General features: G+C 37.5%; 1 protein-coding gene and 1 long non-coding RNA gene across 5 annotated transcripts; one reads left to right on the forward strand and one right to left on the reverse strand.

Annotated features, from left to right (window-relative positions):
- Positions 1 to 70: 70 nt before the first annotated feature.
- LOC108759036 (organic cation transporter 1) lies at positions 71 to 22200 on the reverse strand. 4 transcript variants are annotated; one of them, XM_018504312.1, is made up of 10 exons: positions 21797 to 22200; positions 20677 to 21045; positions 5964 to 6222; positions 5668 to 5759; positions 4365 to 4568; positions 3063 to 3306; positions 2304 to 2435; positions 1178 to 1535; positions 725 to 929; positions 71 to 667 (listed from the first exon to the last, which is right to left on the reverse strand). In XM_018504312.1, exons 1-10 carry the CDS (start codon positions 21920 to 21922, stop codon positions 605 to 607), a joined length of 2052 nt encoding a protein of 683 aa, XP_018359814.1. In that variant the 5' UTR covers positions 21923 to 22200; the 3' UTR covers positions 71 to 604. The 4 variants fall into 4 exon arrangements, with proteins under 4 accessions (XP_018359814.1, XP_018359797.1, XP_018359806.1 ...); XM_018504295.1 differs by having other exon boundaries at positions 71 to 929; XM_018504304.1 differs by having other exon boundaries at positions 71 to 929; positions 1178 to 1532; positions 21797 to 22199.
- On the forward strand, positions 14448 to 16673 carry LOC108759069 (uncharacterized). The gene is made up of 3 exons (XR_001939979.1): positions 14448 to 14510; positions 15343 to 15524; positions 15749 to 16673. It is a non-coding gene; the product is annotated as an uncharacterized LOC108759069 (long non-coding RNA).
- Positions 22201 to 25556: the final 3356 nt, after the last annotated feature.

Raw genomic sequence — 25556 nt, forward strand, 5'->3', positions numbered from 1 at the left:
TTTTTTATTGTTAAATAAGGATGACATGATACTTGGAGAGCACTCCAGTGAGAGTCTGGACGCGCCCCTATATTTTCTACTTGTTATTTCGTCATAGTATTGATTTTTTGACAATTGGTAAAGTCAATATCCTTGCTCTCGCTTTTAATAATCAAGCATGAAATATTGACATGCAAGGTTTCTCAGACGATCATCACAATTCTCTCGTCTCAATAGATATTTTATTTAAGCTAACTGAAATCACAACAAGATTTTTTTTTATAACGCAAGGGCAAAATGTAAAATCGACGTCTAACTGAACAATAAAAAAGTATAGCATTACATTCTAGAGTCCTCGTAGATCCCGGACATTAATCCTCGATTCACACGCGTATCAATCACACGCAATGTACACGCACACACCGCGACAAGTTGGAAGTACTCTTCAGCAGCACAGAAAAAAAGACGGGGATCGAATCGTGCTAGTCGATAAACTCAGGCAGGTTTTACAAAGGAAGTACATTATAATAAATGGAAAAATAAATACAATGCGTGTCTATACTGGTAATTATGATACAACGTTGCAAAGAGCTAATTATAAGACTGTCTGTTATTTCGTCCTGTCTCATTGCGACTTCCGGCACGCGGACACATCCGCTAATACGGTGGTCGTTTTCGGCTCGACGACCTCGACATTCGGCAATTCCTCCGCTTTTGGTGCGCTTAAGTTCTTCGGCTCGACGACCTCGACATTCGGCAATTCCTCCGCTTTTGGTGCGCTTAAGTTCTTCGCCTCTTCTTCTTTTGAGGGCAGCGAGGCAGCTGGCTTCTCGCCCTGCGACGTAGTCGCGCCTTCCTGCGACGCGACTTTCGAGGTAGACGAGCGACTACCCGGTCCGCCGTTCACTAAGTACCCCAACGGCAGGGACTCGGATTTGCTTGAACCTTTCCTGAAATCAATATTAAATATTAATATCAAGTTCGTTAACATACACGTGAAGGTAATGATCGTTAAATATTATTTCAACATTAAAAAGAAATAGAATCCGTTAACAATGATTTAATAATAAAATCGAGGAACTTGTTATGAAACATAAATTCGATAAAAATTGTTTACCAAAAAGTTATTTTTCTCGAAAATAAAATTCTACTTTGAATTTTGCAATATGCTAAACTTTTCGTCAGTAAAATTACTAACTTTGGTATCGTCGGACAGGACCACAGTTTGAAATCAGCTCCGAAGAGCTCACCCTCCTCGACCGTCTGCGGCAGATGGATATTGAGCGTCTCCGGCAAGAATATGGAAGTGATAGCGCCGGCGACGCTCAATGATCCCATTACGATTAGGGGTAAGACTCTAGAGTAGACTGCTAAATGAACGATATAGGGGAAGGTGAGAAGGCCGATGCCGGCGATGAAAGAAGCTATGCCCATCGCCTGAGACCTTAGTACGGTTGGCAGCAGTTCGCCGACGAAGACGTAGAAGACAGCGAAGGACGCAGCGATGCCGAATTTGCCGATCATCGCCAGACTCACTGTCACCCAGACCGCATCTGCTGCGACAAGGGCCGATCATGTATACAAAATGCATCCGTAGATGGAATTCTATAGTCGATATTCATAATCGGTTCTTACATTCAACACTGTTGAATTTTAAGACGGTATAAGCCAATCATATAACTGTATTAACATCTTAAGATATTATTTAAGATAATCTCGAAATAAGAACGGACTAAGAATTCCGACATAAGTCTTGATTTTGTTGCTTATGTATTTTATTCCTCTTTTAAAGTATTCCTCCTATCTTTCTTTTTAATAAAAATTTGAAATTTAAGTGGACATTGTGGGTTTTTGATGAGAGAAGCTATGTATGCGGTGTGCGGTAACTAATTCATAAGCAGGTCGAACGTTTATTCATAAACGTTGTGACGTCGGCAACAGTAATTGCCTCTCACACGTTGGATGTGTGTAACAATATCATGACGAATTCAATAAGGTAATGACGTTGAGGCCGCCATGACGCAAAGGCGTGCGATTCGGTTTAATACTTTTATTGAATTTTATCCCGCGAAGATAATCGAATAATGTGAAGATGAGCAACGTGGTAAATGGTCATCGTACATTTTCTCTCGTTGACATTAGGGATATATCATATCCGGCATCACATATCCGCGTATATGTAATATGTACGAAATACAACACAAAATAAATAATTAAATTTACATATAAAATATAAAATAATTTTTAAGTTGTTCAGATATGCTTATAAAATTATTTCTGTTAAAGACATTTCAGAACCAGACATAAATCAGACGAAGTAGTACCTTCGGGCACGAACATACAGGACACGCAAGCGAGCCCACCCAGCATCATGGTCACGCACAATACCCATCGCCTGCCTAATCTGTCCATTGCGTACCACGTAATGAAGTACGATGGAATCTCAACGATTCCTCCTATAAAAGATAAAAGATAAAAAGATAAATAAAATTATTATCATACGAAAATGAGCACGAGCGTGGCGTAGTAGATAGCGCACGAGACTGCTATGCCCGGGTTCGATCCCAGGCAGATTCAAAAAGTTTTTCATGTACTCGTAACTCCTCTTCGGTGGTCTGGCAAATCACCAAGAGTATTGCCAAGAAAACCTCTCAAAAACTGCCATTCGAAACCGGCGTTAAAATTATAGGGCCCGTATGCTCGGTGTACGACCTGCGTACACACCACAGGCATACGTATGAAAGGTATCGGACAACGGTGAAAGACGTTATAAAACCGAAAAATATATATATATATCATACGAAAATTATTATCGTTTAATGATTTTTGATTGTTCTGTCGTCTCTTCAATGAATTCAACTTTTATATTATTGGGAGATTTCTTTGAACAATTAGCGCACTCTGAACAGCGCCTATTCCCGCGAGCCCTTTTATTGTTACTTTTAAGTTAGGAAATCGTGATATTTAAATTTTATAAAAAAAGTTATATAATACTTTTTCATCCCAGTATATCAGAAATGTATGAGGTCGTGATGCACTTATGTTAATGAACAATTTGGGGATCGAGAGAGAAAGACTTTTACCAATGAAAAAGGCCAGATAATCAGAGACACCCAGATTGGTCGTGTTGTAAGATAGCCCGTTGTATACTACCGCGTTCGCCACCCAATCGAAAGCGAGAATAAAGAACTTTTTCCTGATGTTTGGATTTGTGATCAGGTCCATGGGTGTCGCAGATGTTGGCGTCGCCCTGTTTTCACCTTCCAAGTCGATGTCGTTGGAATTTCTGCCGTTACATGATATCCCTTTCCTCTTTAATATTTCTACCTGTAAATAACGTTGCTAATGGAGTTCATATAATCCTTATACAGGGTATCCCAAAATTCGCGAAATTCGAAATACTTATGGCAAGAAAGTTTTCGAAAAATTAAGTGAAAAAGATTATTTGTAAATTTTTATTTTAAACAATAATTTCTGAGATATAAGACTTTTTTTAAATGTGGCCAATTATATTATATATATATAATTGGCCACAATTATAATATATAGATATTTAAATGATCACCTGTGAATCTCTCTGGAGACACTGGTAGTGTCTCGGCGCTAAGCTACGCGCAGCGACACTACCATGTATTAGTAACGCGCTAAAGTGTACGCTTATCAGCTCTTACTAAATTACAGCACGAGATTTATACGGACATATGGCTAAACATAATCTGTAATTGGCTAATTCTTATTATTTTAAAAATTGCTGCTTAAAATAAAATTTTAGAAATAACTTTTTTATTTAATTTTTCGAGAATATATATTATCTTGCTAGTATTTTGAGTAGCAAATTTTATATGTGATACCTTATATATCGCTCTTACTTCAAAAGTAACAACTCAAAAATGTGATTTTCCAGTTATTTTATCATAAATGAGTAAAATAAGCATTACCTACTAATCATCAAAAGTGAACTAACTTAACTTCATAAAAAATCGTTAAAATAGTCACAACTCAAAAAGCATGGTTTTTTAAAAGTTGTGATACAAAAATGATAAAAATGACATTTTGAGAATACCTTTTTTTCAGTTATTATTTAATTAGTCAATTTTATATCAAACGAAAAAATAGTTTTACAGCTTAATTCTTTGACTTGGGTCACTTTTGAAGTAAGACCCTTGTAGAAAAGTACTACTGAGCACTAGGAGTATTTTAAGGCACTACTGTACTACAGCACTACTGTAGTATATTTTATGAATATGAATAAGATATTTTATTAGAGTGTAAAGGCTCGTATGATTGCTACGCAAATTAAACAGAGTCGTGGCTTATTTTGAGCTAATAAAAGATATTTTATTATTAAAAAAGCGGAAGAAATTGATGGTTAAATATTAAATTACCTCCATCTTTCTAAGAAAATTCGTAGGCACTGTTTTGCCGTTGACTTTTGCCATTTGTTGGACGATCGCTTCCGCCTCGTCTATTCTATTCTTACTGAGAAGCCACCGCGGCGACTCGGGGATGATCCAGTAGTAACTGAAGAGAAGAATGAAAGGCACCGATGTGGCTAACGACAGGGTATACCAGTGTCTTAACAAGTAACCCTAATAAGAAAAACGGAAGAGAACGAAAGCATGTAATCAAAACAATGACAAATCATGTTAAAATAGTTTTTGTGTTTTTCATACAAGTTTCTTGCCAAAACTTGAAATTTGAGGGATTATATTTGCTTCTATGCGGGCACGCGCGTCGATTCAGAGACATCTAAATGTAGAATGTTCCTATTATATTAGCATGCAGCGACCGAACACTCGTATTTGCATACGCTCGCACCGTATGATGCACGCTGATAGATCGCTTGCAAAATGATCCGCGTTGCACCCTCGCGTTGAATCTATTGCGAGATCCGCAAGCTGTCTCTCGCGGTAACTCGCGGGGTAATGCGAGGCTTTCGCAATATTGGCTGCGTTCAGCAGAAAAAGCAGCTTTGCAATTATTGTAAAATTCTTGAATATTGAATTGGTTTGTACATTTAGACCCAGTAAGGAACTAAGGGCGAGAGAGAGAGAGAGAGAGAGAGAGAGAGACCAATCATACTAATGAATAAAAATAAATGAATTTTGCAACAATTGCAAAGCTTTTTCTGCTGAATGCAGCTAATGCAAGTTTTAAGACTAATTTACAATGCTCTTTGCTTTCTGTCTTTTACTTTTTATCTTTTGCTTTTTTCCTCTTTGCGACTATTTTGACCGTGCTCAGCTATACATTGTCAGTATTGAAAATTCAAGTTACGTATATTATAAATTTTTAATACTGACAGAGTACATTCGAACTTCTTTTATCGACAATCGTGTTTCTTGTCTCTTTCGAAGTTCGTCAACTTTTATCTCGAGCAACAGAAAACGAAGAAATAAGACAAAAAGGTAAAAGATAAAAAGTAATAGAAAGCAAGAAACAGAAAATAAAGAAATTATAAATTAGCCTCTAAAGTATAGATGATTTTCTTCAAAACGATTGATATCCCTTCGTATTTTTTAAAGGTGCGTTACTCTCTAAAATCTTTGGAGTGAAATCTATAATTCTAAGAGTGAACACAAAGAATGACAACTGAGCCAGTGTTGAAAAAGAATGGCTTAATTTCTAAGAGCAAAATTTCACTTTTTTCAGTTAAATTATACTTTAAAAATTTTAGAGAGTACTTACCAGCAACGCCAAGAGAGACATCGCCGTGGCGAAGAACATGCAGATCACCATCCCGGCGAATGTTCGGTATCTTGGCCCCATTAGCTCAAGAGCTGCAATAAAATTTATTGTGCAAAAATATTTTGCGTTTTACACGAGTTGATCTTGATGTTTCTATTTTTAATCGTGTTTATGCAATAATGGTGACGAGAAAATGTGTTTCGATCTTTCTTTTTCATTAAATTTTTCTTCAAGTTTTCCGTTTTTTGTTATTGTCAAAAATTAAACAGCCTGCGATTTATGTGTACTAAACATACCAAGTATGAAAGGTATCTGATAAATGGCAGGAAAAAAGAGACCATTCACGGTCCTCAGCGCCGTGTAGATCACGTAGTTTGGACTGAAGCTCGTGGCGATAGAGAATATCACTTCGAGAAACAGAATGGCGAAAAAGGCCGTTCTTCTGCCCCATTTGTCAGCGATCCAACCGAACACGACGTTGCCGAAGAGACTACCCACGTAGAAGAACGTCGTCGACGTGGAAGGCCACCAGCTGTTGTCACATACCAGGTCTAGCTATGTGGATGTAGAACGCCATTAAACTACTTCGCCAGCGCCAAATTGTATATCGGCAAAAGTAATCCAATGATTAACAATAAAATAAACTAGAGAAATTATAAAATAAAAAATAATAAAGTGTTCGCGCGTGTATGCGAGATGCCAACGCATAAAGATTTATGGTTTTTGTTATTTCTTTAAAAATTATCAAAATTCTCAATACAATAAAAATCGTAATTTAATTATTCAATTATTATCACAACCAATTTGCGACGGCAGGGGTGGGTCATCACAGGTGGGGAATTTGCCGGAGGGTGAGAAAGACAGGCTAAACGAATCACACACAAAATAGTACAAAAATAAAGAACAATTATATTCGACAACTCGTTTACATGCAATCCCCGGAGCTGCGCTCCTTTCGCTTGACTCGATACACTCTACGCTCGCAAGAGATACCGACAATTTATGGGCCTTCTACAATAAGTCGCAAGTCAGAAGTTCTAAGCGATCTTAAGTCATAATCGATGAAGTTGACCAATAGCCAACTTGAACGACTTTGTTAAGACTGGTTAAGACTTCTGACATTCTGACTTGCGGCTTATTGTAGAAGGCCTATTACTCCTAGAGTCCCTCTAGTAGGAGTCAAGCCATAAGGGGTGGTGATCTCTGATTGGACACTGCCATTTGCAGTACTTTTGATGTGGTAGTGAATCTGTGAATTGATGTGAGCCAGCTGTTTCATGGTGTAGAAGGCGTGAACGCGAAATCGGACTATCCGGCTCCGGATGGTATACTTCCAGTCTTATGACTTGACTCCTACTAAAGGGACCTACTTACTCCTAACACCGGACGCCGATTATGCTCTACTACAATACGAGTTCCTACTTCCCTCCGCGGTCATCTCAGACGGTGACTGATAAACGACAACTGACTGTTCACACGATCTCCCGACAGCCGGCAAGAACCCGTACCTACAATACTACCCGCTATCCGGGCGAGTAACGCCGACGCGAAGCCGAACATTAACTCGAAAGCGCAACACGATCACAATAATCTTCCCGACACGACAGCACGAAAGCCTAAAATGACTCGACTGTGGCAAAAGAGGCGGGCGCGACTCGACAACGAATGATCCCCTAACGACTCGAATCACAAAACTCGACAACTAATAATCCCAATGCTTGGGAGGATAGCACGTGTCTCTCAATCTCACGACTCTACACGGCGGTCATTAAACCGGCCGCTTTCTGCGACGTGAGCTTTTCCACGTGCGATCCACCCGAAGCTACGAACCCGGATCGGCAGGTTTACAGCAGCGACGACGACGCTCGTCTCACCCTCGTCGTCCTGTTCCTTCCGCTCTTCGCCTCGGCAATTTCGCTCACAGCAGCTAATCGCAATCTCTCTCACAACAGCTAATCGCAATCGCTCGGCGGCGACTTCGCACTTCCCTTAGGCCGGAATCAGACTATGCATTGAAGAATGAGATTAAAGATTGAAAGATTGAAGTTTGACCAATCAGAACAAAAGAAGCCAAAATTTCTTTGTCTTTATTGATAAAATTTCAATCTTTAATGCATAGTCTGATTCCGGCCTTACACATTGGCTCAGCCACAGCAGGAGTGAGGCCCGGAAGCTCCTCGCGGATTCATGTAACGCAGGTCGTTCGGCTCCCCCCTCAGGGGTCGTCACGTCGATTGGCTCTTGCTTATCACGCTGTCTGCGGAGTGGCACCCAGTTGGACACGGCTCAATTGGACACGAGCCACTCACAGCGCTTGAGACTACAAAGCTCCTAAGCACCGGTCGCTGTGATTGATGGTGTCCAATCGAGCCGTGATCAATCGGGATCACCCCCTGTCTGCGTGTACCGCATCGGTCCTCGCGACCGCAAATCCTTGTTCTTAAGAGTGCGTAATATAATTTCCTCCCAAGGGCTGCTTTTTCGCTGAGGCCCTGGAACTTTCCGGGTTGACGGGGAATATCCTAGCAGCTCCTTTTCCAGCTCCATGTCGGGGGCCATATGTCCCCCAGACGGACGTCCGTACGATCCCAGATGGCCGGGAATTCTCACCTCCGGTCGTACTCTGCAACGGGTGCGCGATATAAGAAGGTTTTAGGGCGGCAACGGATTACAAGCAAACATTCAAAACAATACGACCTGCGTGTTCGGGCTCCCGTGTGAGCGGCTTTCCAGCATACCGTCGTCTCTTCTTTTTTCCTTCCGATGTAATCTTTCTTCCCCCGTTGGCGAGTGAGATGGCATAATTATAAAATAATCTAGCAGCTGCCGAGCGCAATCCGTGGCGATTTGAACTTTGACTGAAATTAATCACTAAAGAACAAAAATCTTAACGAAAAGAAAAAAATATTAAACAAAAATAAACAATTACGGGGGTAGCGCACGTTCGCAGGTGCGCTCGCATGCGCGCTCGCTTGTGCGCTCGCCCTCCGAGCCGGGAGGACGCACCGATAGAGTTCCTCTAGTAGGAGTTCTTCTAGTAAGAGTTAAGACATAAGATCGGAAGAATGCCATTGCTGGGTGACCGGAAACAGCACAATTCCACTATGGTTGACAGTTGATAGTCCGATTTCGCGTTCACGCCTTCTACACCATGAAATAGTTGTTCACACCAATTCACAGATTCACTACTACATCGAAAGTATCTGCAAATGGCGGCGTTTAAAGGGACTCGAAATCTGGCTAATCAGAGATTGGTACCCCTTATGACTTGACTCCTATTAGAGGGACTCTACCGCCGATGATTCTCCACAGTGACGGACAAAAATGTCACCACGTCACAATAGACATGATGGAAAACTATTGTAACCGACAAAGAATACAAATCTCGGTGTAGCGACTTTAAGGGATGAATAGTTCTAAAGAAATAATTAACTCGAAGAAACATTGTATCGATTAAATCGTTTTTTTTTTATGTGGCGTTTTTATGTGGCGTGTGTGTAAAGAGCACAATGTATGCAATTGCGGCCATCGCGATTCTGATGAATGTAATCTTCATGATCTTACGAGAACTTGACACATTTCGTAAGCTTTGCATCATGGTATAAGAATACAAGATGCTGTAATCCCAGAATGCGTGCACTTTCGGTCAAATTAATGGAAATTCTTAGATTCGCTCCAAATGTGAGAATAAATTCAATGCGACGATTTTTTTTAATATAGATAAAGCTTCAGATGTGCAAATACAACACATTGAAAAATAATAAAAGAATTTAGTATTTGTAAAATTTCATCAAGCTAAAACTTTAAAGGTTCTCGATTAATTTCAAGTTAAAAGATCAATTTCGAGTTAAAAGAATGATTAAGTTACGATTAAAAAGATCGACTAGAAACTCATTATCATAAATAAGCCTAAGAAATTGACTAATCAATTGATTGACTAATCAATAAGTAATTGACTAGTCGAATATTCTTCTCACAATCGATTGTGATTAATCAATTTGCACTCTTGAATAAGAGTGGTAGATTTTCACTCTTTTTTGGAGTGAAATTGAAGTAAAATTTCTTTTCTTTGGAATAAATTTCACTCCAAAATCTGCCACTTTTATTTAATCCTCAGTACACACAACTCTAGTAGTCCGTATCTACTCACATCCGGGTATTTGTAACCCAGCGTTTTCTTTTGCTTGTATCTCAAATTGAGGTGATCGATTTTAACAAATTTTTTTCAAAAAAAAAAAAGAATTTTTGAGTTAGAAAGTCTAAAATATCGTAGCACAAAAGATATTTTGCAATAAGTGAAAAGGGATCGGAAGAAAACGTGAACTATGAAAATTGGGTGGGGTTACACTAACCCCATTGTGTGTACTAAGGGTTAAGAGTGCAAATTTTTTTATTCTTTTTCAATAATAGCAGTATTTTAACTCTTTTAGAGTGAGATTTCACTCCAAGAAATTTAGAGAGTAAGACTTAAATCTTAGATGATATAGCTTATTATTGTAGAAAGCTCATTATAGAAAATGTATGTGGCAACCCTAAACACTTGAGACCGGATTTGCAATAAATGTTATAAGTTTTACTTTTCTGTGAGAGTCGAAAAACGGAATCTCGAAAGTCAATCAGAATCATTTAAGTTTAGCACGTTATACAAACGAATGATTCTGATTGATCATATGACTTTTCTGAGATTCCGATTAAGGAAGCACCCTTAACTACAAAAAATGGAGAAATCATAGTCGATTACTTTCCTTGCATTCGACTGTAATTGATCAATTTTTACGACTTAAAGGCCATGGCACATAAAAAAATTTAAGACGTAAGACGGGGTGATCCCGATTGATCACGGCTCGATTGGACACCATTAATCACAGCGACCAGGTGCCTAGGAGCTTTGTAGTCTCAAGCGCTGTGAGTGGCTCGTGTCCAATTGAGCCGTGTCCAACTGGGTGCCACCCCGTAAGACTTAAGCATTAAGCAATAGCAGTAAGCAATAGCGAATCCAACATATTGATTTCCTTATTGTTTAAGTCTTACCCCGGATCTACAATAGATTTTTAAACCTTAAGCCTTAAGCCGTAAGGAATGGACAATCACTTTCTTACAGCTTAAGGCTTAAATCACCTATTGTAGATCCGGACTTACGTCTTAAGTTTTTTGTATGTGCCAAGGCCTTAAGGTTTGAAACACTAATGCCCGTATTCATAGTTAAACCTTGTACTTAAGGCTTCCTTAAATTGATCTTTAGATGCTCAGTGACCAATGAAATAATTCATAGAGCATCTGAAGATAAATTTAAGGAAGCCTTACCTCGGATCTACAATGACCAACTACAGTCGAATGCGAAGAGAATAATTGATTGTGATTCGTCCATTCCTTACGGCTTAAGACTTAAAACACCTATTGTAGATCCGGACTTAAATATAAGGCCTGGCTATGAATACGGGCACTATTGTAGATCCGGGCTAAAGCATCCTGTGTATTCGCTGTATGTACGCCGACATTAGTAGCGAATCGGAGTCGGAGTGCGTGGTCGCACACGTGTAAAACACACGCGTCACTCGGCCGATCGTCATTTGTTCGTCGGTCCAGCATCGGTACTCACGCACGCGGGAACACGCGCGACGAAGAATAGAATCGGTGGAGGGAAGTTGTGGGAGAAGGAGGGATGCCGCTGGACCACCAGAGGCACGGTAGAGAGGGCGTTTCATCTCGTTGCGTTTACGCAGGAGACTACCGACGTAAACGCGCTCGTGTTTATCACAAGTGGGGGGGGCATGTACGTGTGCGATCTTTTAGTATGGAAATCGCATAGGCTTGTAGCTCATACACGATAGAACGTACGTATGCATGCATGTATTTGTACGCGCGCGTCCGAAGGACGTTAAGGTGTATTGGTGAGCTTCCCACAGTGAGAGGTGTCCATCACCCTCGTTTGACAAGAGGAACATGATCCCCCCTCGCGCCCTTTAAAGTCCAGTCTCTCTCTCTCGAACTCTTTCATTCTTCTCTGTCACGATCTCGCGTGGCAAATCAGACACGAACGACTCAGGCTCGGTTCCACAAATGTAAAAATACATACTGTACTAAAAGACACGCTAATGATAATTACTTATTTCAAATATTTCAAAATTCATATATCCGCAAATCTATCATAAGTTCATCATCATCATACAGCATCAAATTTATTTAAAATATATTCTGAAGCCTAATAAGTTTAATACTTCAATCAAGATATTAAATTCGATTTGCTTATTATATAAAGTAGTTTTTTCGATCAATTTTATAAAAAAATATTCTACAAAGTAGTTTTTAAGTAATAGTTTTTAAACAATGGTAAAAAATATTCTTAAAAAAAAAATAAATTTTTGCTTTGAGTGCATAATATTTTTTTAAAATTTGTATTAAGTATATTTTAAGATTATTATCAACAAAGTATTCTTTAACAAAGAAAAAAATATTTTGTTGACAATAATCTTAAAGTATACTTATTACAAATTTTAAATAAACATTATGTACTCAAAGCAAGAATTTATTTTTTTTAAAGAATATTTTTCACCATTATATAAAAACTATTACTTAAAAGAAAGAACGTAAATTAAGTAATCACTGTTCTTAAATCGAATAATGTTCTTCTGTCTGTAAGATTAACTTTAATCGCGATTTAACTTGCTCATCTTTTTTTCTAATTGAAAAAGAATAACGAATAAATTGAATCAAGATTAAAGTTAATCTTACATTGATGAAATCAAACCCTTAACGTACCTACGTTTGACCTCTCTATTCACCCTATGTAGATGTAAACGGTGACAGTGAATGTATACTTATGTAATTGGATGTAATAATACTGTAATTAAAGAATTGAAATTCGAATTATAATTAAAATTATGCGCACAGATATATTTCAAAAATTCATTTCTCTCTAAAATATAATAAAATGCTTACGATTTTTAGTCCATTTTGCAAAAATGGGTCTTATCGGTATTCATATTCGTGCGACATCGCAAAATAATGTTGGGCAAATAAAAAAATTGTGCATCTTCTTTTAGAGATCTTTCTCCAATAAGTATAATGAAAATGCGATTGCATCTAACAAGACTTTTAAGAAATACATTCTTAAAGACATTGACTTCTTATACTTGGAACTGTATGAGTTTAAGAATTTGCATTAATTCGAAGATGATTAATTCCATTAGTAGCAAGCAATGTCAGGGAGTGCTGTTCCGAGTTAATAAGCGTGTTCGAAATCTCAATCGAGTACCTATTAGCCTCGACAAATAAAGTCTACCGGTGGGTGTTAATAGTTTTGACACGAAGTTTGATTTAAGCAAATTGCCACTCACGGACTTTCGAGGTCTGCGCGAAACGCGCAAAAGATAAATTGCGCGGAAAGACAGGAGAGTGTGCTCGCTGATGATGATGTTGTCGAGTTATTGTCAAGGGCAGTGCACGCGCCCATAAGGACGTTAATAACACGTGTGTTTTGTCACCCTGACACACTTCGAAATCAATATTAATATGACCGCAGTACTGTTCATTACTGCGATTGTTTGCACTGCTCGTTACACCGATTCGACATCGAAATTAATTAAATCCCACATCGCATTACGATGACAACGTTCCCTTACTTCAAAAGTATTTTTTGTCATTTTTGTAAATAGCAAAATCAAGTTTTATTTTTGATAATAATAAAAAAGAATAAAAAGGAAAGAGTAAAAAAGAATAACAAAGAGAGTCTTCTATAAAATATTTAGAATTAAGTTAAAACAGTTTGATAATCAAAGTTTGAAGAAGAAATTAGGTATAAACTGTTGGTAATATTTCGAGTTGTCACTTTTGATGAATTACTCCGGATTTTTTTCTGGATAATTTATTATAATTTTGTAGGATATATATCAAGCAGATATTTTTATAATAATTTCTAACAATATATTTTTCCGATATTTTAATTAGCTAATTATTTTCTGTGTTATTAAAAATAGTTCTTTTCCTTTTCTGAAAAATATAATTTTTCTAGTTTTTATTTTTGAAATAAGGGAACGACAATACTAATGAAACAAGGCATCGAAGGAAATCGTGAAATGTTAGGAGAAGAAGAAATCCAACGAAACGATACTAAAACTTTGCGTTAGTCTTCCTCAGAATTAATGGTTAATCAGGTTCAATGTTAATTGAACAATTCGTAACTTCTGGCCTATTTTTTTGAATTAACATCGAAATTTGACACGACTTAAAAATTTCTATTCGTCATACGATATTCATTTAGGACTGTGCCAGTTTTATCTATTCGCTTAGGTACGCGTATTTACACGCTCCGGATTTACGCAGACACATGACGCAAAGAGCCATCGAGGCAAATCCTGTCCTTCCGTTTTCCGTTCTTAATCGCTATCACTTTCTACCATATGGAGCCGTACGCTAACGCGCTTCAGTCACCCCTTTTATCGTTTATACATCGCTCGTTTCGTCACAAAAATGTCACGCTGCGCCTGTCGCAACGCGAATTAAAACATACTGCTGATACACATTGTATAGATTTTTCCACAAAGCGGCTAGTCAAGCAAATTCGTTGCGATATTTTTAATTAAAATTGCTATCATTTAAGTTATTCTCACTATTGATTTAAGATACATGCTTTACGACCTTCATGTCCTCCAGATAATGAATACAAAAAGAAGACTCGGAGTTTTTATTTAGTTTCATTTGAATATCAATCTAAAGTCAACGATTTTCAAGCGTTCATACATATTCATATATTCATTAAGCTGCTTGTTGATCCGCGTGATGTTCAGAATGATGATATCCCAAGGAGCCTACGAACAACAAGGAACCGATGGAACAAGCAAGAAGTAATCACTTTACGAAATATATTTATGCTGTGTAGCTGCATAATGCAATAACAAGTCAACTAAAGCTGCTTTCCAAGATTTATAAGAGAATGCAATTATGGAATGTTTGCAAAAGTTTGTGGAGTTATCGTTAGATGTTATTAAAATTTATTGTCAAATTTTTTAGTCATATATTATTATAATGTTGCTTTGAATTATACTAATTATATTCCTTGGCTATCAAATTTAATATTTAACAGACGTTAATTAAATTCAATACTATTATAACAAGCTGTCTTAAGCCACTGAAACTATTTATGACGTACAATCTTTTAAAAACAGCAGATGACATGAGTAAACACGTCTAATCCTCATGGTTTTAGTGCCACACTTGCCTTCTAATTATAAATAAATAACAAACAGTGGCGAATATATACGTTATGAGGCTTCAAAATCAAAATTAAATTCATGATAGCTAAGTAATAGGTATGATGCAGGAAGTTATATCAAATTGTAGCATAATAATATATATAACTAAAAAATTTTACAATAAATTTTAATATTGATAGACTCCACGAACTTTAAATATTTAATAGTTATAAAACTTATTTTGTATATTAACAATAATTTTAATTTCCATGACTTTCTCGCCTGAATCTTGAATGGTTGCGTCAAGTAATAATTTAATTGCAATCATATGAGTGTTGCACATTATTCGATACATATATCGGACTTTAGGTATAGATTATGCATTTTAAGAAGTATACAAAAAATAAATATAAATTATCTCTTCATGCGAGAGACAAATTAGATTCGGCAGGAAGTAGAGGATGTACAGTGTATTCGTCTTCAGCACAGCTGTTTGTCACATGTCAATACGGAAAAGACAATGACCTGTTCCATGGTCTCGCTCAACATGATATCATTAGAGCGAAGCTCCTAAATCGAGCAATAAATCATCGGATCGGTCGGAAGTAAAGTGAAGTATGAGCGCGACTGCCCACGCTCTTTTCCACTCGTCTCTTCCTCGTCAACGTGCGTCCGCGAAAAAAAATACTTCTAGGTCGACCAAGCGTTCCAAAAGAATAATTCCATTGTTTCGTAACAAAACATCTAGTATTAATTAAGCAAGTTATGTAATTTACATGTAAAATATATTTCAATACAAATTAATACTCGAGAAGAGTAAAATGCACAAGTATCATTGTTTGTAGATGTATTGTGTCATCTCAGCTATGAAATTGAAAATTGCGTTACAGAAATGTTTCGGAGACACGTCGTTAGGCGATCGATAAACAAAGTTTACGTAAGAACGCGAGAGATGCGGAAATGAGCACCTTGCGCGAAGACATGAAGAGAAAGAGGGACGGCAAGAAAAAGAGAAACGGAAGTTGGTCGCGTTGAATCCGGCAGCAACTAAGTACGTAGGAATATATACCCTCTGCATGAAGAGAGCTGGCAGTTTGTGCGAGGCGTTTGATGTGACATATCACATGACCGGATGCGGGGGTAGGTAAATTGGTCGGCAATTGCTGACGCCACCAGAGCTGCAACCTATCGGCCAGTCACTCGGTCGCTCATCAACCTTGTTCACCTGTTGACGATTCTTGTTACTGGAATTCTCGCCTATCTCGACCGAAATCTTAGAAATCGTCCGCATCAACGTAAAATGCGCTACGTCACCTCTCGCAATTTCAGGGAACGCATGATGAATCGTTCATCGTGACGTTGATGAATCGACCTATCATTACAGTCATTCTGTCCAAGATTATATAAATTTTTAACGCTGCCTGAGTGTAATTAATTCATACGACAATTCGTTATGCAATAATTTCGAAAAAAAAATCAGAGACTACAAGAGGTACATTAATTCCAGTAATAATTTAATTTGCTAACTCGATAATGGTGTAGCGAAACGTGACATGCATACAAATCAACGAGATTTATTTCCCACGTTTATCGCATTAAATTAAATCCCCGTGCAAAAGGGAGCTAAATTCGGCTGTTGTATTTCACGTCAGTTAAATAAATTTTGCGGATGATTAATTGAAAGAACGGAAATGTAATGGCTGTAATTCATGCGGCCGTAGATTGCACCGAATAAAAACGTGCAAATATGGAGGAGGGTGGATAGAACGAACAAATATACAATGAACGTAAACGCGATACCGTGTGAAGCACTGATAGGTCTAACGTCGCGCTATCAGATATTTTAAGAAATGCACGAGTAACATGTCATAATTTTGATTTATCAGATGTAACTGTTATAAACGAATCGTAGAAAATATTCATGACTAGATATGCAAAATAAATATTCGCTCAATTCACAATTTTGGTACATAAGCGTACTTTTCTCTTTTGAGAAACGAATCGCTATTCGTATTTCGACGGTACTTATGTTATCGCAGAGCTAAGAGAAAAATTTATGGTAGCTGTGACTATAATTACATGATATTATAATTACTGATATGTTAGTAATAATAATTATATGTACAGTTATATCAAAATAATTATCTTTATAATTATATTATTACCATCAAAATGATAGCAATTACAATAATTTAGTAGTCATTTTCAATATACCAACTAATTTTTTATAGAACTGTAATTATTATTACTAATATTATAGCAGCAGTAACCATAATTATAGTACAATGTTGTAGTCACGAATATCGAAAACTTTGTTTAGTGCAAATTGTTACACACAACACACAATCTGCGAGATTATTTTACAGTTTTTTTATGATTTATCGCGTATGTCAATTAATTGTCACGATGTCTGCTATGAGATTACGGTCCACTCAGCGCAGCAAAGTCAGTGGAATCGAATAGAAGAATAAATGAAGAAAAAACACGCCTAGATCTTCGACCCCATGCATCACGATTCCTATTACGCCAGCAGCTCACCGCGTTGTCTAATTGTGGCAATTTAATAATGTCTTAATGAACACTTATGAACACTGCTGCCACGTGATCGCGGGTTTACCCGCCGGCCCAGTTGTTTTCTTCAGTATTCAAATACCGACGGAAAATTGTCCCTACTTCTTTCGGAAATGTGATACGCAGTTTGATTACACGCGGACTCAATATGAACAAATGTAGCCTTTTTGAGAAGCTTTGCAATAGAACTGAAGTATAAAATCGTAAGCAGAATGTCAACAGTAATATTAGAAGTAAAAAATAAGCCACGCTTCATTTATATTTATGCCTCTATATAGGTATGTAAAATAATTTTTTAATTCGAGTTCGAGAAAAGTTCAAAAAAGTTTACATTATCAAAAATTATTTCGTATCACATGAATTACATCGGGAATTTAATCTTTATAAAGCTAGCCATACAAGTAACTTGTCAATCAAGCAGAATTGATAAAAATCATATTTTAAACATGTTTTAAACTTTTTTTTTATAATGTTTAAAGTATATATGAAGCATTAAAAAAAAATGTAAAAAAAACATAATGTTCTATTCTTGTAAAAGATAATGTTTTTTTTAACCTTCTGTCTGTGTATAAACTTTGGAAATTGTCCATTCGGTGACTTTTCATTTACGTTTTTATCAGCCTAGGGCATTAGGTTTTGCACTTCTACATGTGGACAAAAGGTTAAAAAAAAACATTATCGTTTGCCAACCCTGTTAAGCATACTTGTGCCAGTTTTTTGAAATGTGTGTGTTAATTTGCGATAACTGGGTAGTTTTGTCATATATCTATATACTTCAATAAACTTCTACATACATACTTGAGACGTTTACTTAAACGTATGTGGCCGGTCTAACGGGAATTTACGGGAATGATAAAAAAAAATTGGGTACGAGAAGTAATAGGTAACACGCAGAAGATGTGAATCATCTAATTGTGAGATAGATAGACACTTGAAAATGTTAATTTCACCCCTTCTTGAATTCATACACTGAGAAAAAAATTATTAATTTACTAAATGCGTTTAGTTCGTAGTATTTAGTTCAAGTATTTATATATTTAAGTTAAATACACGTGAATCAACAAAACCTTATAATTTTAAACATTATTTCTTTGAATTAACAGCAATTTGTTTCCTCAGTGTATTATTAAGAAAATTGTTCTGTCTGCTTATTCCTTTTTAATAACTTCAGCGATTAAGATAAATTACTTCCTTTTAACTTCCTTTATTTCTTTTATCTTTAGTAAAATAATTAATTTTTAAAGAATAAATTCTTTTTCTCTATCTCTCTCATTATTTTTTCTCGCATTCACTTGTGTATATTCTACAACTCTACTTACTTCAAACTTAATTTCTTTTTTATCTCACATTTATATATTCTTTCGCTTTGGCATTTCGGACCAATTTATAACTTGGTCTTACGCATCTTATTCTTTTTTTTAAATTTCTTTTAACTATGTATTTATTTTTATCAAAGCGCTTGATAGGACTTTCATCCCAAAGCACTCAATGCATGGTAATTTCTCTCTCTCTCTTTCTCTTTCTTCCTTTCTTTTTTTCTTAGTATGCACTGCAAAAAATTTCATTTATTTCCTTTAAAGTTTTTTTTTATTATAAAGGTACCAAATGATAATTTGAATACTTCACAGTAGAAATTGTACCACGAAATGTGATAAACTTTGTGTCTCAACATTTGGCCACTTTGTTCCACGATATCGTGCTTAATCGGAACTAATCACGCGTAATCCGCGCTGCACGATTTAATCCGTTCGCGCCAATCATACTCGTCATCGCCGGCAAATACTTCACGGAAAGCGAAATCGTCCATACGAGAAAATTACAAAGACACGTAACTTCATTCCACGAACGGGACTGCAGAAGACTTGCGATGCATCGCTGGACAAACACCCGGGACACTACGAAGCTAAAGGCCAAGGCAATGTGGGTGAAATCCGATGCTATGCGAGGAAGAAATTTGCTGGCGACGATTAAGGCGTGGGAATATTAAACAAATCGTCAAAGCTTGTTTTGTGTTACGATTGAAAAATAAGGAAACAGATATACATTTATATTCAGATAACTCTTATCTTTTTAGCATTTTTATAATGAATCCGTAACTAACAGCTATATCATCTATCCTATGAAACATGTTATTTCATTTAATTAAAGATATAAAACAATAATTGAACCAAACAAAATCGGCTATATTCTTTATAATTGGTCTGTTAAATTTTTTATCATGTGTTCCACATCTTTTCTGATAAAAACATGAATTTTTATCTCACTATAATAAATTAGTATTGTTGCTGACTTTATAAGTAGTCATCCATTGTATGTAAAAATGCTTTTTTCAGTGGATTATCAGTCTCAGACATACAAAAATGTTAAAATTAGCACAAGAATGCTAACTTTAACATTTTTGCATATCTCAGAAAATCCACTATACGTCTTTAAATTAAAATTAACATTTTATTTTTTATGCAATAACTATGATTTTGAAGAATAGATAATATGAGAGATCTGTATCAATGATTAATGAATTTAATTTGTTAGTACAAATTTATTTATTATAAATTTAATTTTATCATTTATTAGATAAAAATAAATTTAATTGTGGATGAAATAATTTCAATTTTACGAACGTCCCCTTCCCTTCTGTGATATAATTATATCTAACAACAGGATGGTTATATTTTGTTTTGCAGATGTTTTACGATAAGAAAAACACATACATTAAGTGATTACTCGACCCATAAAGTCGAAATAACACTATCTAAATTCACATTCTTTACGTCATATTACATTGCGTAACATATAGAGACATTATGCGATTAAATACGCAAAACACCGGAAAGCATAAAGTGCAAAGAAACCTTCAATCGCCTTTTTTTAATGGAGACATTTTATTTAAAAAATTAATAATTTTGTATATAATAATTAATTTTTAAAATAAACTATTTCAATTAAAAAATGACTTTGATATACAAAAATTCAAGTTCTGTTTTCCATTGAAAGACAAGCGATTTTACAACAAACAATAATAATTATTGTATTTGTCGTAAAATAATCACTTATCTTTTAATGGAAATAGTGACAAATAGGACTTGGATTTCTCTACATCAAAATCGCCCAAACAATTCACTAGATCTATTGCCCACTCGCAACCTGAGTGCCTCAAGTACCTTTATAGATGACGGAAACAATCGTCTCGGCATGCCGGCGAACGGCACGCGGTCTTTTTCGGTGAAAGAGAGAAAGTCGAGTTTACCTCTGTCACGAGGGTGCTGTCGTAGTCCCTGGTGTCGTAGTTCCATCCATATTGGCATTTGACGACCGGCCAGTCGGGGCTACTGACCGGTGGCGATGGCAATCGGGTTGACGGTAAGTCAAACGACGGAGATGTGGTCAGTGACGGGCTATCGGTGGTGTTGGACAGATTGGCGCCTTCGAGCCACAAATCTATTATCTCCGTGTAGTTCACGTCATACATGTGACACTTGGAATAAACCCTCCTGCCATCGGACTTGACCATGTAGGGTAATGAGAGCGCCTTCCTCTCCTCCAACGACATCAGATCCGTCATGTTCTCCAGTTCCGGTATCCTGCACCAGTGCTCTGGCGAGGCGCTCACGAACACCTATCTCGAAATCGCGAGTCTTAATTAAGATTAATTATTCGGACCTGCGCGTCATTTTTGCATCTGCCCTTTACCGCTTGTAGTATTGCTAATTTAACAATTCGATTTTTATTACTACAAGTTCGGCTTTTTAGTAAATTGTGTAAGAATCAACATGTTTGATACTTTTCATGTTTTGTAAATTATAATGTCGAATGGACATATTTTTTTAATTCATTTATTTGTTTTCGTATATTTTATTAAGTTAAAATTTAAATTGTCACAAAATTTCTCTATGCTCAAACAACAGCAGTAAACTCATCAGTAAATTTTATTTATCTGTGAGAATACTGTATACATAATTTAATTAATATTGCATATATATTAATGTTTACCAATATATTCTAATTTATCAACAAAAATATCCATATATTTACGTTATTTATTATAAATGTGCGATGTTTTTTAAAAGATAAAAATATCTTTAAAATTTGTATTTGATAAATTAAGAACAAAACTTATTTCGCGTCGTAAATTTTCTAAATTATACTTTCTAAAATTTTCAAAGTGAACCTCACTCTGAAGAGCGAAATTTTACTCTTAAAGATTGAAAATAGAGCCTCTTTTTCAAGAATTGCTCAACTTTCGTTCTTCAGGTGAGACTTTACTGTAAAGAATTTAGAGAGTACTCAAGGCACTGCAACCTTCATCTCGACAATAATCTCCAAAGCGGAGGGCACATCTCTGAAGCGACATCAGACAACGTGCTTACTTGTGAGAACGCCAAGAAGGCGGCTGGCAGGGTGGCGGGTATGCATAGCAAATAATACATGATGTTCTGGTATCGGCCCTTCTCTCCCACGTGTAGCAGCACCTCATCAAAGTCGATCGAGCTCATCTTTCCGGCGATACCGCGACTCTGCCGTATCTCAACAGTTTGACCACGACGGTGTGAACGATCACCACGGCGACGGCGGCGACGACGACGACGATCGTGCACGATGCGACGGTGGTGTGGTACACCTTCGAATTACACGGCATGACCGCCGTCGCTCATCCTCGAAGGCAGCCACGCCGAATTACAAACGCACGTTTCTCGCCCCCTTCGTCCGAGATCACGCACCGAGGAATCCTCCTCCTCCTTGGTACTGTCTACCCTCCCTCGTCTCCACCACCCCCCGCCTCCTCCTCCTCCACCTCCTCCTTTTTCTCCTCGTCCTCCTCGTCTGTCCCCTCGTCCTCCTGTCGTCCCACTGCCTTCCTCCGATGTACCCCCGAGCCTGTTGAATCGGGCTGTTTCAAGAGCGATGGGCTTTCCACGATTCAGATGCGTGCTACGCACGTCTTGCTATCAGGTACACTGAGCTCAAGGTCGCGCACGGTACCACCAAGATCACTACTACTACTGAACTTAACGAGTCGCGGTTGATCGGCTCCGAGATGTCGATCTGCATCTGGCTGCAATAACCACGTTGCACTTCATGTCTCATGTCGCACAAATTTTGTTAAGTTTGACTCAACACCGCAACGAAGCTCCCCTTTGAGAGCTCATCGGAAGCGTCAAGTCGATCGTGATCAGTTTGGTCCTCAATCGCGAGGACTCGATGAAAGGAAGGAAATTGGTAAGAAGGAGAGCGATAGCCGCTCAACTGTCAAGTGGTCTGATCCTAGTCGATCCTTTTCACTTGCGGCGAGCCCCCTCGCTCGCGCTCTTACCGTCGTTGTCTCGAGAGGATTGAGTTAGTTTCTTGCTTTTCAACAACCCTCCCGCGAAAATCGCTTTGCGACTGTTCACCACGTCTTCTCGCGGTAATAAGGGGATTATCTTGAACGATCACCCCGAGTAGTCTCAAGTGTCATCGAAAGCGCACCCGCGGTTTAAAGTCCTGTAATCGATCACGCAAATAACTTCTGGAGATCCGATTCACTTGATCGCGGCGCTCGTTGCGGCGCTCATTCACTCCTGACTGTTTACGGAAGTGTCCGATTGACTCGCCGTTTTTCTCCCTCTCACTCCTTCTTTCTCTCTCTTTGTTAACGTGCATGCACGTTTATTAACGAACGCGCGTACTCCTGCACTCGCCGCAGCTCGCCGCAATTGAACACTTCTCGACACCGCTCGCGGCTCACTCGCGACAACGCAGCGGCTCCTCGTTTCGCGGCTCGAGGGACCGTCCCTTCATTCTCGTTCACGCACCGCGTCCGCCCACCACGTCACGATCGCGATCACGAGCGCGTAGATCCCGCGTGGATCCAGCCGCTGCGGACAGCAGCAGCGTTAACGTCGTCGTCCTCGCGATAGAGCGGCTCATACGCCGCGGGCATCGCGGCCACGACGATCAGCCATTGCCGGAGAAGATCTCTCTTCTGACTCTACCGAACATCATCTTCGTCGGAGTCTCTCCACCTCCTCTCTCGGCTGATCGAGAGCCGCCGCCGTCGCCGCAGTCTCCGAACGCTCTCGTCCGCCTCGCCGCTTCTCCGTCCTTCTCTCTTTCTCTCTTCCTCTTTCTGCAAACGAAATTCCCTTCGTAGTATGCTATTGTCTATCGTAAGTACTCCGCTGCTAGTTAGCTTCCGTGTGCAACGCGCGAGATCACGAGCGATCTCATTGTCAGACATAGCACCGATGGATTTGACGTAAGGATCGCGTCTTCCCCAGAAAATATGTTATGTTTCACAAAATCGATTTTGCTTAAACCGATAAATGTCATAAACATCAAACGACAGTGAGATTACTTCTTGGAGACTAGAATTTCTTTTCTATTTTTCGTCTAGAAAATAATAAAATCTTTCATTGATAAGCTTGTATAAGTTTCGAAGATATTCACGATTCGGCTTTTCTCTGCTCGGCTAACGATACGATTTTTATTATTTAAAACTTTTGAAGTGAATTTTACTCCGAGGAAAAATCTCACTCTTAAGTATTGAAAACTGAGTCATTTTTTTTAAAGACTAGCTCAATTTCCACTCTTTAGAATGAGATTCCATTCCTAAGAATTTTGAGGGCATTAGGTTATCGTAAAAGCTTATCATTTTCTTTTACTTCGAACTTTGTTACTGAACGATACAATTATTTACTGTAGTAATATAGAGAAGTATATATAGGAGTTATCCTATCATATTTCTTCATCTCTATAAAAGCTTCATAATGCCATATGTTCCCTAAGTTTGATCGGCAAAATATGGTTGAGCTTATTTTTTTCACGTCGTTCAACACGCTAAATTTTGTATCACGAAGAGAATATTTTAGAAAAAAGAACAAGTAGTTATCAGAAGCGAAGTCTCCAAAGAATAAGAAGAATAGGGTAAAACAATCCCATCAAACGCCAGCAACTTGTTTCAAACGACCAAAGAGACACAATCGAGAAGTCTCTTCAACTTAGGTAAATTGTGTCGTTCACGAAGTAAAAAGAAACGAAAAGAACTTTTGGGACAACCTAATACAATGCTGGAATTTCGGAGAATTCATTATTCATGGTATCAATGCTTGTTAATTACGCCTTCTATTCTCTATTCTAATTGTTCTTTTTCTACTAATAAAATATTCTTACTTTTGTAAACTCTTACTTTTTTCAGCGTTTTAAATTCATGTAATCACTTCCTCAAAGTTTTAATCTTCATGATGTATGCACAGATGCAGGGTGTCTCGACATTCGCGAATCAAAATATCACAATAAAAAGGTTCTCGAAAATATTAAATTAAAAAGTATTTTTCGTTCCGAGCAGTACTTTTTGAGATACATACGCAAAACTGGCCAATTACAGATTGTAGTTAAACTACGACCTGTTCGTGAGTCGGCACACATAATGACTAACTATCGATGCACGACTGTCTGTGAGTTGCGCATCGATAGTTAATGATCGCACGTGGCGACCCACATCATCGGTGTAGGCAAAAAACGCCTTCCAACAAAGATAGGTGCGTATCTTCTATTATGTTTGTAACATGTTGTACTATTGTGTTATTTTCAGCATTGAGACATGCGAATGCAAATCTCGCTTGCTCGACGCGAGAATAATTGCGCGTTCTTATTTTCTCTTCAAATCTTTTTTCCCCAGAAAAGTGTTTTATGTCTTTTTCGCAAAGTATACTCCCCTTTGAAAAAAAATAAAAGACATTATTATTACTATTATCATTATTATTATTAAATAGAAATCGAAGTCCGAGTTGAAAATTGATTATTGAAATGAATTTAAAAAACTGCAATATGGAATGTCGAATGATATCTATAAAGATATATGTCGTTTCTGTATAATCATTAGGATAACTCCGGTATATACGCCGCACCTATCAAAAACTTAATTTATTAAGTATTATTTACTATGTTTATAATAAACGAACTATATCATCAAAAACTTTGTACTGTCTACTACTATGAAAAAAATATTAGAGAAATCCGAAATATTTATTTTTCATATTAAAAAATAAACTTTTTGAAACCCTTGCAGTTTTACCGTATATCCCATAGGGTTGGGATATATGGCTACTTATAGGGGGAGGGAGGATATGTATGGCTCATGAAAAATTT

The sequence above is a fragment of the Trachymyrmex cornetzi genome, unplaced genomic scaffold (assembly GCF_001594075.2).
Source record: "Trachymyrmex cornetzi isolate Tcor2-1 unplaced genomic scaffold, Tcor1.1 scaffold104, whole genome shotgun sequence".
Taxonomy (NCBI): Eukaryota; Metazoa; Arthropoda; class Insecta; order Hymenoptera; family Formicidae; genus Trachymyrmex; species Trachymyrmex cornetzi.

Bases quoted from the DNA above. Each gene is read 5' to 3' on its own strand.
- LOC108759036 (XM_018504295.1), bottom strand. From the start codon at position 21,922: ATGAGCTCGATCGACTTTGATGAGGTGCTGCTACACGTGGGAGAGAAG. The intron at 5,760-5,963 runs GTATGTTTAGTA...ATTTTATTGCAG, and splicing joins TCAGATACCTTTCATACTTG to CTCTTGAGCTAATGGGGCCA. The intron at 4,569-5,667 runs GTAAGTACTCTC...TTTTCTTATTAG, and splicing joins TGTCTCTCTTGGCGTTGCTG to GGTTACTTGTTAAGACACTG.